General features: G+C 40.5%; 1 protein-coding gene across 2 annotated transcripts in view; it reads left to right on the top strand.

The window, feature by feature from the left end:
• Window positions 1–14453, top strand: part of LOC147666192 (DDB1- and CUL4-associated factor 8-like) — a 104129-nt gene that overhangs the window by 30355 nt on the left and 59321 nt on the right. Inside the window, exons 2-4 of one of the 2 annotated variants that reach the window (XM_086949218.1) lie at window positions 3465–3514; window positions 7091–7169; window positions 10252–10919. In XM_086949218.1, coding sequence (XP_086805344.1) covers window positions 7124–7169; window positions 10252–10919 — 714 coding nt within the window. In that variant the 5' untranslated portion in view covers window positions 3465–3514; window positions 7091–7123. The remainder of the gene's footprint in view (window positions 1–3464; window positions 3515–7090; window positions 7170–10251; window positions 10920–14453) is intronic. The other variant, XM_086949219.1, reaches the window with a different exon arrangement.

Here is a 14453-nt window from a genome sequence, read left to right as displayed (position 1 = left end):
ATGGTCCCTCCCCTTTAAGGGCTTTAAAGGAGAGACAGCATATTTTGAACAAAGATCTTTTTTGCACCGGAAGCCAGTGCAGTTGTCTAAGCAAGGGAAGGAATGGGGTTCCAGGAGGACAATTTAGAACCATTCTGGCGGCGGTGTTCTGTATTATCTGCAATTTTGCCAGAGTGGTAGTGCCTACTTCAGCCAACAGGGCGTTTCCGTAATCTAACCTGCTCACTACCATTGCCTGTACTACAGTTCTACGGTGTTCCAATGGTAGAAGGATTTGGTTTGGTTTTTTGCCGATCAGAGATTCTGTTAGCTTGTTGTCTGGTTGCTGATAAGCATGGTATATACTGTCCAAATAGTTTCAGTGCTGATTGTCTTTTTGATCTTGTGTGCCTTTTATGATTGTGTAGTACCTTGTGATAGTGACTAGGTTGTGTTTGGAATGGCAGTCTGCATGACCATGCATGGTAAGCTCCATAAACATTCTTGTAAGTGCGATAACTAGTCACTTGTTGGAGTGAGGTAGGCTTTTGTTAACTGGTAATACATCTGCAAACAAATTTAGTCCTGCATAGTTTTGCTTACGACTCCCGTCAAGACTCATGAATGGATTTGCACAAAGCATATCACAAAAGTAGAACTTTAACCAGAAAATGTACTTTTGTTGGTTTTGTGTAAATCCTTTCATCCTGTTTTTAGCTGTACACTTTTATAGAGGTTTCTGAGCGGGCCTTTAAGGGTTAACACTTTTCCATATCTCTGCCATTTGGGATTCACAAATTAATTGTGAGTCTGGGAATAAAAAAAAGTTGTGATGGTGGGGCATGTGATTGGACTAGGGAGCCTTTTCTTCTGTTCTCCCCTTCAGAATCGTGGTTCCAAATTTCGAATTGCGAAAGATAGGTCTGTTTTGCTCCAGTAAGAGAAAAAAAATTCCGCCCTTGTTGGCCTGGGCAGAGGGCCTGACTACAGGCCGGGTCCTTTGCCCAAGCTCTGCTGTTCATGGCTGAAAGTTGTGCACAGTTGGGTTGGTCGCCTACAATGGGTTGATGGAAGGAGCCGGCTGCATGCGTGCACAGCCAGATAAGTATACCATAGAAAAAAAGTTACTGAAATTAAACACAGTTAAAAACTTGAGAGATGGCTCTGGCTCAAACAACTAAACCTGCTGAAAATAATTAGTTTTGGTTCCCCAAGCACACAACACTTGCCTTAACTCTCACCCTCTGCCAGTCGAAAAACTCCAATTTGTCAACTGGTCAAAAACATAAAAAAGTCAAGTAAGAAACATGGTGTGCGTTGCGAGCTATGACATGCATTGAAAACCATAACCAGCAAATTTCTGAATTTTTACACGTTTATGCTGGAGTCAATCGGCAGTTTTTCAAACAGTTTTTTCTCCAGTGAGATATAGTAGCTGTTGACTTGCGCAGCTGTGTTGAACTCTACAGCATTTTGAGGCTCAGAGAATGTATCTGAATATCTAATGATCTCTGTGAGTGATGTGATTTTATGGCCACTGCAAGACTAAGAAATCTTCTACGGGGTTAGCATGATGACTCATAATCATGCCCATAATACTTGAGAATTTTGCCAATGCCTTTTAGATTAATGGAGGATCGGGCTGGTTTGGGACATCATGGCAATGGAAGCGTCATACCAGTTATTCCCCCACTTTCAATGGGTAGCCAGTCTTAGGCACACACTTCTATCCACCAAGTAGCACATACATTTTTGAATACTGCATATATCCATTTTCCCTGACATGGTCCTTTACAGTTTTGATAGACGTGTTAATTATAATCAATAGACCTCTGTTGCATCACTTCAAAACTATGTTTTGTAATTTTTTAAAACCACTTTCCAGACTAACCCAAAATCCTTTCAATTATCATTTGTCTGAATTTTTGTTTAAAGGCTGTTCTTTATTTAGAAATTTACTTTCAACCTTTGAAACAGGCACTTACATCAGCGGAGATCTCTTATAGCTGTTAAGTTGAAAAGTAAAAGGTTACATTTTCTTGTATTTTCTGCAGAACAAAATCTTGAACCCTAAACTTCGAACCTTCCTTTATGTGTGCCCTTTGAGATTTCAGTTTTTTTCCTAGGTTTGAAAAAATATCAAAACATTGTTTTGATGGAAGTCCATTTTTTTTCAATTTGTGAGTTTTCAAATATTAATAGCAGTGGATAACATAACTTTAGTAATGACGCTTCCTCCACCACTGCCCGCCTGAAGGAGTTTAAAATAGAGATATTAAATTGGTCAAGAGCGGCGGTTGATGTATTGGTGACTCTGAGGCATGTATATGGGAGACCTCCTAATTTGAATGTCTGGGCTGTATTGTTAAAGGCCCTTAAGAATTAAGACTATAAGTTGTTTCTTTAGGATGAATAGGTACTATTGAAGATGGCTTGGAAATATGTGGGCTTCTGATGGCTTTGGGCCCATGGAACATGTGGATACCCTGGAGTGGAATACTGGATGTTCAGCTATTTTCCCATCGTTAATTAAAAAGAAGGTATATCTCCGCTAACGAGGCTTATACTATTAGTGTGGAGTGAGGAATAAACTGAAAGGAATGAGGGAACAAACCCTAATTACGGATCTCTGAAATTGTTATATTCGGCTGTAGTCTTGAATAAAAAAGAAACATCTGTATTTAAATAATAAAGTGTTATGTTATATGTAAAAACAATAAAAAGACTAAAAAATGTTTGTAATAAAAATGTTATGTCTGGTTTCAGCACTCTTGACGCAATAGATTTTTCTGTGGCAAAGAAATTAGTGATGATCCTATTGATATTTATACAATGCCCAAGCAGGCCATTCGTATAGTCAATATCGATGTTTAATTTGAACTGAGAGCTAATCTATAGTAAAGAAAGATCGGGTCAGTATACATAAAACATACATTATAATAATTTTCATACCACCAGGAAGGATGCATGCATTAAGTAAGTGGCTTCCATTTACAAATTTGAGCGACAACAAAACTGGAGTAACTGAAAGAAAACGCTTCTTTCAAACAATGTGTTGAAGAAAAACAAACAAAAATTAAACTCATTAATAAAACTTTCATTATGTTTAAATTAAATGGGCTGTTAAGGTACCCAGTACATTAAAATAATTCCTTATTGACGAGGGATTAATTGCTTTTTTGTTCGTGGCAGTTCTAGGACCAATGAATAGATCGGTGAATCTTGGACCTGTGCTACGTCTTTAGCGTCTATTTCCTTATTTTTGAAAAATATCAAAAACTGTTCAGCTAAAATCTGGTCTATTCATTTTTGTGATTGTACTGGGAAATATTCATATTGTTAGTTTTCAGACTTTTTTTTCTTAATATTTAGAAGTGGTTGTGTTTGCACCATATAATTTGTGAGTTACTGAAGTAGCTTTAGAAAAATGAAGACTATTCCAGAACTTTTTCATAGATAAACTGATCATCTTATATTGTTACCAGGTCTACAGGCGATATCAGCCAGTATTCCAGTGCTGGTGATTCATCAAAAGGTGAGTAAGCCGCAGATAAATGAAATAAAAATACATTTGAAGTATGGATTTATCTTATATCTTGCAAGGTCATTTGAAACTGAGTCTTCTATTTAGCTTGCCAGTGCAATTTATTTTTAAAATCCAGTTGTTTTAAACCCAAATGCAACCCCCAGTGCCTCATGTTGCCTGTCTATACTGATTTAATTGACAAGCACGTCTCCCCTGCCTTTCCCGCCCTGATAATAACAGTTGAAAAAACTGAGAGCATAGAACTAATGACTGCCCCAGACCACCAACCTGCTTGTAGCGGTTTTCATTATTAAGATAGAAACTATTTTGTTGGTTTAACATTTTGTTGAGGGTCCTCTTCATTTAAGGTTTTCTATTTTTTTTTTTTTACATTTTAGAGTTACAGTCCTTCCTTTATGGCAGTGACTAGCTCCATGATCAGAAGCGTACCCATCTTGTTTACTGTATAAAATCATGGTAGTAGAGGAAACAACATTGGAGAATAATACTCCTAGTAAAAATAGAAACTTACTGGAGATGTCATTTTCATAAGTCAGTTGTGCTTTGAAGACGTCTGCTGATCCATGGCGTACGCACCCTTAAGCTGCAATAGAGAGCTCTACAGTTGTTGCTGCTTGATGTGAAGAGATGTTTTAAGCTGAAACTACATTTTGTATGTTACCCAAATTAGAAGCCGCCAAGAAATCAATAATGAACTAAATACCAACAAAAGTTATATATTAAAAGTAATATCTATTTCATTTGAACAGAATTGATCAAACTGAAAATATTCTCACTGTGTATTATTTAGAAGTGAATTGTCTGAGCTTTTGAGACCTACTCTGTTACTGACCCTGGAATGTATATAAATCCGAGATCATCCTACTGATGACATGACCTTATGCAGTACTGCAGTCATAGGCTAAGGGCACCAGAGGAATGGCTATATATTAACCTGCATCTTTTTAACAGTTACATTAATAGTTATTTAAATAAATTATATAGTCATGGTTACCTTTAGCCTAGATTTGTATGGGCCTCTACCACTTTTTATTCTTTGCTTACTGGTGCCACCATTTGCATTGTATTGTAATTGTATTACAAGAGAACATGGCCCGAGGGAGAATACGCTGACACAGCCGTACATATCAGTGTAAAACCCGGCCTTATTTCTCTTTATACACATCAACAGCAATAATTAATTGGCTGTACAGATACAGTATCACCAAGACAATTATAACAAATTTGTTCCCAGTAATAAAATGTTAACTTCTACCCTGCACAACATTAATGGAAGCGTCCTGTGTTGTTTTACCTTGGGTGTTCTTATCTCATCATTGACTGGCACTCATTTTATTGATCTTGGAAAAATGAAAGCTGAGCTTCCGTGCTTGTGATTCAAGCCTATGACTTGCTGTCTAGATGTTGCACCAGAGGGAGCTCTCAGATTCTAGCAGAGAACTATTCAGACCCTCGCAATCCATGGTGACAAAATTGAACACAGTCTCTCCCAGGGTTGTCTGCTTAATTTTAATTAAAAAAGTCAAATGACAATCCCGTGCCAAGGCTAAGCTACTGAGAAAAGTCATTATTGGCTCTTGGGATGGAAAGACCACAAGCAAACCTGTAGTTCTTCACTGGCTTGCGGTTAATGGGAAGGCCTGTGCTTATTGGCTAGGTGGACCGGAGCACTGAGTGCAGAGTGGCACTGAAGTGAGGGAGTTCAAAAGCATCCCAGGGGGTGTAGAGAGCAAAGGAGAGAAGGAAAACTAGAATGGGAGGGTGAGCAAAAACCGATGAAGAGATGCGCCTAAGAAGTTGAAAAGGCATTGTGAGGGAAAGAAAGGTTTCTGTGAAAGTGGAACCAAAGCACAAGGCCTGGAAGGGAGGAGATGGAGGCTAAAGACAGAGATGAGAGAGGTCAATTTTGTAGTTGCAGAACTGAATGATCCCTCTCAATACCTCAGTGGAATACTCTTAAAGCTTTCTTGGATTGAAAACACAATCTATAAGTACTAGAGTGTTTATTTGCCTCAATTTTGAAAACGTAGCATTAATTCCCATCTGTTCATGTTCCTGTTGGTACAAGTCAGCTGTTTTGTATCTTCCTATGGCTCTTAATCTTAATGACCAAACCTTACAAAGAAATTAAGGCTGAATACATCTAAAACTACATATATGCACAAATTAAGCAGCAGGTATTAGTCAAACTTCCATTGGGCCCAAAAGCCAATCATCAGAACCCAGCCAAACAACCCAAAGAGAGTACAGCTGAGAAACATACAGCCTATTTCACCTTGAAGAATTTGTGTGGAATTTAAGAGCAAAAACACAAGTTTGTTGTTATTCAACCTTTGGGATTTATCCCTTTGTAACATATTTCCACTTTACTGCATAAAGCAAATGCAGTGTGCCCAGTGTGAATTCACACCATTCAGGTAAAGCTCCTCTGGTAGCTAGTATTCATTTGTGTTTTAAAGGACAGTATGGGCTATGCTGTTCCATGCTGGCTGCAAGACTCAGCAGATGTCAGGCTCTGTGTCCTTCTAGGTCTGCCTTATGTCTTTTTAGGTTTGCCTTGACTGTACAGCTGTGTGAAGACCTATTATTAACCTTTCTTTAAAAGATACTTGAAGTGAGTGGGCTTTGGCTTTGCTCAGAGAACTATTTATACGACCTCATGCTTGTCTGGTATATAACTCCAGGTTCTATGGAGTGTGGCTTTTGAGTGATGGACTGTTTCAAATCTCAGATGTACACGGAGTTATAGCATATTTATTTATTTCATATATGTGTTGTATGCTGAAAACAGTAATTATTTTGTCACATTTTCACTGCATCATGCATTAAAAAATGTTTAACTATTGAAAATGCAAGCCAAACTTGTGGCTGTCCCTGTTCTTTTTGCCGTTTTGAAGTTTCTTCTATATATGCTGCTCTGTCCTGCAGGCTTCACCGTGCACTGCACTTGACCCCTGGTGAGAAAGATGCAGTTCTTGTCACTAGGCTGGGAAGTAAGGGTTGGCTGCTGTCAAAGACAGAAACATCTGCAGTGAATTTGTTTGTGTATCTGACAAGCTTTGTGCTCTTTGCTGCAGAAGCCTTATGCATTCAATAAGGATTTAGGTGAAAATGAGAGCCGTGGATTTGGGAAAAGAGATGAAAGGGGTATTTATATTCAATTGAAAAATACACATTTATATGTTCAATTCGACCTGATCATGCTACCGTGCGCTGAATGCAGCGCATCTGCTTAGTGTTCCAATTTGAGTGAAATAAGAACAATTTGTGATTGCTTCTTTCAGTGGTCACATCGCAGCCAATCCATCCATCCATTTCAATTCGACTCAAGAGCTGTTGTTTGGAAGTTTGATTATATGTCAAGTATATTAGTCATTAAAAAAAATTCCGGACTTTTAAGCAAAACGTATCTCAATTGATTTTGGTATTTTTTTAAAGAACTGTTTTGTTAAGCACACGCTACTAGCACCATAGTGACAGTCTAACTTACCAATGTTACAATTTAAAACCAGCAGCTAACCGTATTAAGCTCTGAAACACCATGAATGCTTGATTTCGTTTCAGAAGTGGGATAAAAAAGGAACAAGTCCTCTCAAGATGTCGGAAAAAGTCAGTGCGGATGAGAAGACGGAATTGGCTAACGGTAAGAGTGAGAGTTAAAATAAAATGTAGCTTGCTCTCGTATTGGACCGTTGTTCACGCTTCTTATCAGCCACTAAAAAGCACGCTAGTTAAGACATACTTAATATTCCGCCAAGGTCATCTACTCGTGGTGGCTCTGATGGGGGCAAGGGGTAAATGATAATGGCGATTGGTTTTGCCCAAATGCACCAGTGTCCCATGGCCACAAAAGCTATTGTTGATTGATCTTTAGCATATTTTCTGATGAATATGGCTTAATAGAACAAATGGATATAGTTTCAAAAATTGTCTACTTTTGCCTATGATGATCGTCAGCAGTTTTGTCACGATGTGTAAACATATAGCGTTCAGCTCACTCAAGTTGTGTTCTCACCATGTGTAAAAACATATCCTGCAATTGCCAGCAGCATTGCTTTGCAGAGGAGTCCTTTCCTACATGCTTCTTATAGGGATATCAAAGACACATGCCATGATTGTGAGTTTAGTTGATGGAATCTATTTGCATCTGTATTTTTGGAGGGGGATGGGCAGTACAATCATTGCTTCTGCTGTTTGTGTTTCTCTGTACCAGTCTCAAGGGGTCAGATATTGCCTCTGATTGGTCTAGGGGGATGAACCTTTTGGTGGAGTCCAGCATCTCGAGATTGGGAACTCACCTCAGTGGTGGAACAGCCAGTTCTCACTTAGATAGGCAACTGAGAAGGTAGCAGTGCAGAAGTCCTGCTTCGGCATTCTAGTGCCCAGGCGATTTTACAAATAGATGTATTTTTATATTCTTCCTATGCATCTGGCTCTTTTTTATTGGGGAAAGTATTTGTGGACATGTTGGGAGGATAGTAGGCGTTGTAGAATTGGCTATTATCAGATTCAATGTTTTTGTTTTGCTTTAGCTGCTTTCCTTCGCAAAGTCCTGCATGTGTTCCAAACCTTTCTACCATTTCCTGCATTAATGTGAAATTGCAAGTGACGTTTTTTGGGTATTTTATCTAAGTGTCTCATCTATACACTGAGGAATAGGGACAAGAGTAATCAAGTGCCACCCCATAAGGAGGTTTCTGTGAGATTGCTCTGGCATTACATGTCCATAGGCTCAATCTCCAGGGGGCGATTCAACATTTCCATGGGGATGTGACGAACAACAAATTAAGAAACCTATTGTCTCAGCATAATATAGGCCGGCACAGAGGCAAAGTAGCTGTGGGGTGGCTCACAGTCAGTGAGCCCATTGGAATAGAAGGTCTGGTAGTAGTTTGGAACCCAGACATACCCCTACAGAATGGAGAGGTCACTCACTGCAGTAGGCTGCAGTGGGATCTCTTCTCTCCCAACCACCTTTCAAATGCAGGCCAGTGGCTGCCTGCACAGCAACAGGCAATGGCTTCAAACAACTGGCCAGTCTTTTACTAATGAGCTGTTTCCATTGCAAGTGCAGATCCCGGCCTTCACTGGGATCTGTGCATGTATGTGATTACTTTTACCCTCCCACACTGTATGCTGGCTCAACTATGTTTCCGTGACACAGAATGGGACAGTTCCATATACAACCCATCGATTTCTTATAGCGCTATCCTGTTTGATGGTTGAACATTTAAATCGTCATTGTGACTCCTTCGGGCTTATCTTTACTCGTGTTAATGTTTTTTTTATAGTGTGGCATTACTGACTACGACCCAGATTCTGCCTGCCTATTGTCGAATGCTGCTTTTGTCTGGGAGAAGAACCTTGTTGTCAAATGCTGCTTTTGTCTGGGAGAAGAAACTGCACTCCTCCCCCTTGCCAGTCCTTTAGGGATGATTGTTTTGGATCTCCAGTCAGAGAAACTGTATTTAGATACAGTTGCTGGCCTACGTCTCGCAGGAGATTTTTGTTGTGAGTTAAGGGTTTACTAATCAACCATACCCGAACAATATCCTCCAAAACATGCTTCAAGAACTGTTTGACCAAAATGGAAATTGTAAAGTTCTGTTCATAGTAACTAGTAATTTGTTGCACATGGCTACAGGAATGTGGTCTGTTATGTTATGTTATGTTATGTTAAATGTTGCTTATAAAGCGCACTGACACCGGAGCTTCCTGGCGCTGGTAGACAGAACAGAGTGAGGAGAAGGTAGAGGTGACAGAATCTACGTGGGGGTAGGGAAAAGGTGAGTTTTTAGCATTTTCCTGAAGTTGAGAAAAGAGGAGCAGGATTTGATAGAGAGAGGGAGGAGGTTCCAGAGCCCAGGGGCCAACTGGGAGAACCGGCGTCCGCCGAATCTCTTAGTTTTGCTCCTGGGGATGATCAACAAGTCAAGGTGGGCGGATCGAAGATGACGTGTAGGACAGTAAGGGTGGATGGTAGATTTCAGGAAAGCAGGGGAAGGGCAATGAAGTGCCTTGAAGGTAAGACAAGCTACCTTGAAGGCAGCCCTTCGCTCGACCGGGAGCCAATGCAAATTCATAAGCAAAGGTTTAGCTGATTGCCATCTGGGTGTTCCATGGATCAGGCGGGCAGCCTGGTTCTGGGCGATTTGAAGGCGTTGAGTCAGGTATTGTGGTAGACCGTGATAGATGGCGTTGGAAAAATCCAGACGGGAAAGTACCAGCGAAATAACAGTTTGGGTGAGTGCTGCCGGGGGAAGAAAGTGGCGGATTTTGCGAATCCTCCGAAGTTGAAACATACAGGAGGAAACCACCGCTCCCACCTGAGCCTTGAGAGAAAGCTCGGTGTCAATGATGACACCTAGACTTTTTACTGTTTTTGCAGGGACGGGGGGGGAGCCAAACTCTGGAGGCCAGAACTGTGGACCTGACAGAACTCCCTCTCATTCGCCCAGTAGCATTGCACTATGAGCCTATGCTCAAGATGATTTAATAGATGTTGTAATAGGTTATATGTCGATCATTCATAAAGAAAAACATATGCCATTTGGTTTTCACTGTATGCTCTTGGTAGTGAAATTACCCACGTTCTGTATTTTAGAAAATTTCAAGTAAATGTGACTGCTTGAATGTTAATGAAAATGTTACAATGTAAAACATATTTGAGAATACATTAGTATTGTACTTCTGGGCTGATTTGTTTTCCTGTTTGTATACCACAGGAAGCTGCTCTAGCAGTCCAGAAGATATGTCTGGTGCAGAGGAAGGGAAAGAAACCTCTTCAGGCATTGAGGTTGAAGCCTCTGACCTTAGCCTGAGTCTCACTGGTGAAGACTCTGCTCCAAATCGCACCAATGCAGAGAGGCATGACACTGACACAGAGAGCTCTGTGGAAGAGAAGGACTCCGATAGCATGGATGATGCTGGCCACTACTCTATCAATGATGAGAACCGGGACGATGATGCTTCACACTCAGATGATGACGAAGAGGATCCTGAAGTGTGCCCCAGGAGACGAGGTCAGCGTAAACGTGCCAACCGTGATCTAGACTCATCCGATGATGAACGAGCCCTCGAGACCTGGGTAGCCTCAGAGACTACTGCTTTGCCTCGACCTCGCTGGCGGGCAGTACGTGCTTTGAGGGAGAGGGAAATGGGCACTAACCCTAGTTTTGTGTATGAGGCCTGTGGTGCCAGAGGCTTTGTTCAACGTTTTCGACTCCAGCATGGCTTAGAGGGACATGTCGGCTGTGTCAACACTTTGCACTTTAACCAGCGTGGCACGTGGCTCGCAAGTGGGAGCGATGATCTCAAGGTTGTTGTATGGGACTGGATCAGGAAACACAAGGTCCTTGAGTTTGAGAGTGGACACAAGAGCAATGTCTTCCAGGTAGGTGGTGAAGGCTGATTTAAGTTCATTGAGGAAAATTTGCTGTATAAATGGGCATTTATATTTGCGTCTAGAACATTTTAATTGAGAGATGCTAATCGCTTCTAGTTCTACCCTTGCCAGAAGTTTACTACCTCTTGAATCCTACTTTGGCAGGCCCAATATGTGGGATAAAAATATAAGAGTATTAGTAAAACGTTTCCAGTGAATACAGAATATTACTAATCTTCAATTATCCCTGTTCTTTTTATTACCCTTTCGTTGGGTTGCTGCTTGTCAAAAAACTGTGATTTTGTGGTGCTCCATGGCCTTTTTTTCCTCTTCATTAGTGCTGTGTTCTTTAAAACCATAGAAGGGAATGAATTTTGATTTGAAAAAGGTGTTGCCGTTCCTCAGGGATCAGAGTCAGAACAAGGGAAAACAAATCCAATCAGACCACAGGGGTTGAAAGTTGGGAGTCCATATATTGGATTATATTGCCCTCACACACCAGGCGTCCTGCTTCATCATCTGGGCTGCTCCTCGTTGTGGCAATACCCAACGGGCTCCCTATAGTAGGGGCTCTTCAGAGGAGATTTTCTTCCAATAGCTGTATGGTGAAGTGGGGGCAAGGGGGCAGAAATGTGTAGATGTATGGTTTGAGAGTGTAATTAAAATAGGGCTGGGAGTACCAGTGAACCAAACTTTAATCAATAGTTTACTTGATTGGGTAGTTCCAGGTCTGACAGGTACACTAATAGGTAGTCACTTGGTTGATGTGAGTATGATTCCATGTCACCGGATACTGCTGAAGCCTGGCTAGTTTACTTGATTGGGTAGTTTCAGGTCTGACAGGTACACTAATAGGTAGTCACTTGGTTGATGTGAGTATGATTCCATGTCATCAACTCTAAAGTGTAGAACATCCTTGAGGTAAAGGATAGGTGTAAAATTCAAGTTTTAAATATGGTCTGTATCTGAAGTCCCAAGTAATAATCTAATTTGCAGTAAGTAAGTAAAAGTTTATTTTGGAAACTTAGGGGCAGATGTATCAAGATTCCATTTTGTGATTTCTAAATAGCGATTTTTAAGGAATCGCTATTTAGAAATCGCAAAATGGGATATATGTAAAAATCGCTATTTTTTAGCGATTTCTTAATCTTCCTTATTTGCGAATTCGCTATTTGCGAATTCGCAATTAAGGAATAATATCCCATTCATTCCTATGGGCCAGGAGGCCCATAGGAATGATTGTGAAATTAATCTCAATTTGCGATTCGCAATTTGCTAATCGCAAATTAAGAATAATTTCAAGGGTGCAGGGGTGTCTCAAGGACATCCTGCTGCACCCCTGAAATGTATGTGTGTGCATATGGCGCACATACATGCCCTATGGGCATGTGTGTGCGTCACATGCCACCTTCAATAATGTGAAATTGTGCATTTTTAAAAGAATTCGCAAATTAACATCAACTACAAGTTGGTGTTAATTTGCGATTTCTTAACCAGAATTCGCAATTGAAAAATGCTACATACATAGCATTTAAGGAATCGCAAAATTGCGACTCCTTAAATGCTATGGCAAAATAAGGAATCGCAAATTTTTGCGATACCTTAATTTGTGAATTTTTGATGCATGCCAAAACATGCAAATAGACAGTTTGCGATTCGCAAACGGCTTGATACATCTAGGCCTTAATTACATAACATTTACACACAGTAAAGCGATGATTTAAATGCAATATTCTAAAATTGTTAGGGCCAATTGAGATCACTTAAAACCTAACAAAGCATAACAAATCACTCAAATATACATATATTTAGAAGGTTGTCCTAAAACAAAAAAACAAACAAATGGTTTACATGTGGATAAAGTGCATGAAAGTGAAATCAAGTGACATATACTGTGATACAACAATTAAACCTATATTACAACAATTAAAAAAGAGAGCCAGTCCAAAAATCAGTAAACATTGGTTACAACCCTATTGTAATTTTCAAATTATGGTTGGAACTAAGTAGGGACTGGTAGGTGTTATTACGTAATAACGTAACGTAAGACGTAATAACACCTACTAGTCCCTACTTAGTTCCAACCATAAGTAGAACATTACAATAGGGTTGTAACCAATGTTGGGGAGGGTTTCTGGTCAGTTCTCTGACCTCTGCTGCAGAATAGTTATTGGGGTGCTTTCGTTGCATGTGTTGAATCATTGTGTGATTCCCAAATTAATATTTTTCTGCAGGGTTCCCCCTGGAAAGTTCAACGCCACAGATGAGACAGGTCACCTTTGCAGCATTAAGTTTTTTTGCACCCCTTGGGATTTTAAAAAACTCCCATATAAAGTGCTCCTTAGGTTTATAAGGGGGATTGTCTTCAGCCAGGAACTGCCTTCTCCTCTCCTCCTCCTCTTCTTCTTCACCACCAATGTGATGTTGTGGTGGTCCTTGTGGTGGTGGTGGTGGTGGTGGTGCAGATGCTCCAGCTGCTGCTGCTACTGTAGCCATTTCTCTATCAATAGAAGCAGGTCTTCCTCACTCAAAGAACAACGTGAGAATGAGGAAAAAAGGTGGGGGCTTTCATCATTTGGAAAACAAAACTGTTCTGAACCAATGAAAAGTGTTATTTTCAGGTCACATGACCCGACGCGCTTATGCTACGCGCCCCGGGGCGCGCCCGGCGGCGCTTACGTAGCGCGTTCATATGCGCGTGGGTGCTTCCGGGTGCGCTTACGCCGTGCGTATCACGCAGACGCGGCTACGCGATACGTCACGATGATGTTTTCGTTCGCGGCATTATCGTGAACGGGACGCTCCCCGGTACGCGCACCGGGGCGCGCCGCAACATTGCGCACCGGGAGCGCTCCTAGGCAAAAAAAGAAAAAAAAAACTATGAACAAAATAAATAAAAAAAGTAGTATTTCATAAATATACAATATAGGATTCAATTTAAAAAATATTACATTTCATAGCTATAGAAATTTGCAATTAAAAAACATTTGAAAATAAACTGAAAAAAACATAGGTTTGAGGCCCTATGTATAGTTAGGAATTAGCATTTAAAAAACCTATGAAATTCACTGAAAAACCATAGGTTTCACACCAGTTATAGTTAGGAATTAGCATTTAAAAAACCTTTGAAATTCACCGAAAAAACCCTAGGTTTCACACCAGTTATAGTTAGGAATTAGCATTTAAAAAACCTATTAAATTCACTGAAAAAACCATAGGTATGAAACCAGTTATAGTTAGCTGGAAATTTTACTGACATAAAACCATTGAAATTCCCACGTTATAGTTAGTTGGACTCACTATAACTTGCGCGCCTGCAATGCACTGCTGATGACGTCACATATTACATCATTCATGACATGGTCAGTGACATCACTCATGACATCACTGGAGGGTAGAACTATTATGATAAAGAATAGGATTGCCTGGGGGCCTCCTCTCTGCAAATGGGATCTTACAAGTCCCAGCATGCCTGCAGTCTGAACTCCGGAGCCAGCCCACCTGGGGGCAGGTAATGAGCATTTAACAACGTGACTTGCAAGG

The sequence above is a fragment of the Lissotriton vulgaris genome, unplaced genomic scaffold, assembly GCF_964263255.1.
Source record: "Lissotriton vulgaris unplaced genomic scaffold, aLisVul1.2 SCAFFOLD_637, whole genome shotgun sequence".
Lineage (NCBI taxonomy): Eukaryota > Metazoa > Chordata > Amphibia > Caudata > Salamandridae > Lissotriton > Lissotriton vulgaris.
This window is presented reverse-complemented; position numbering and strand designations above follow the sequence as displayed.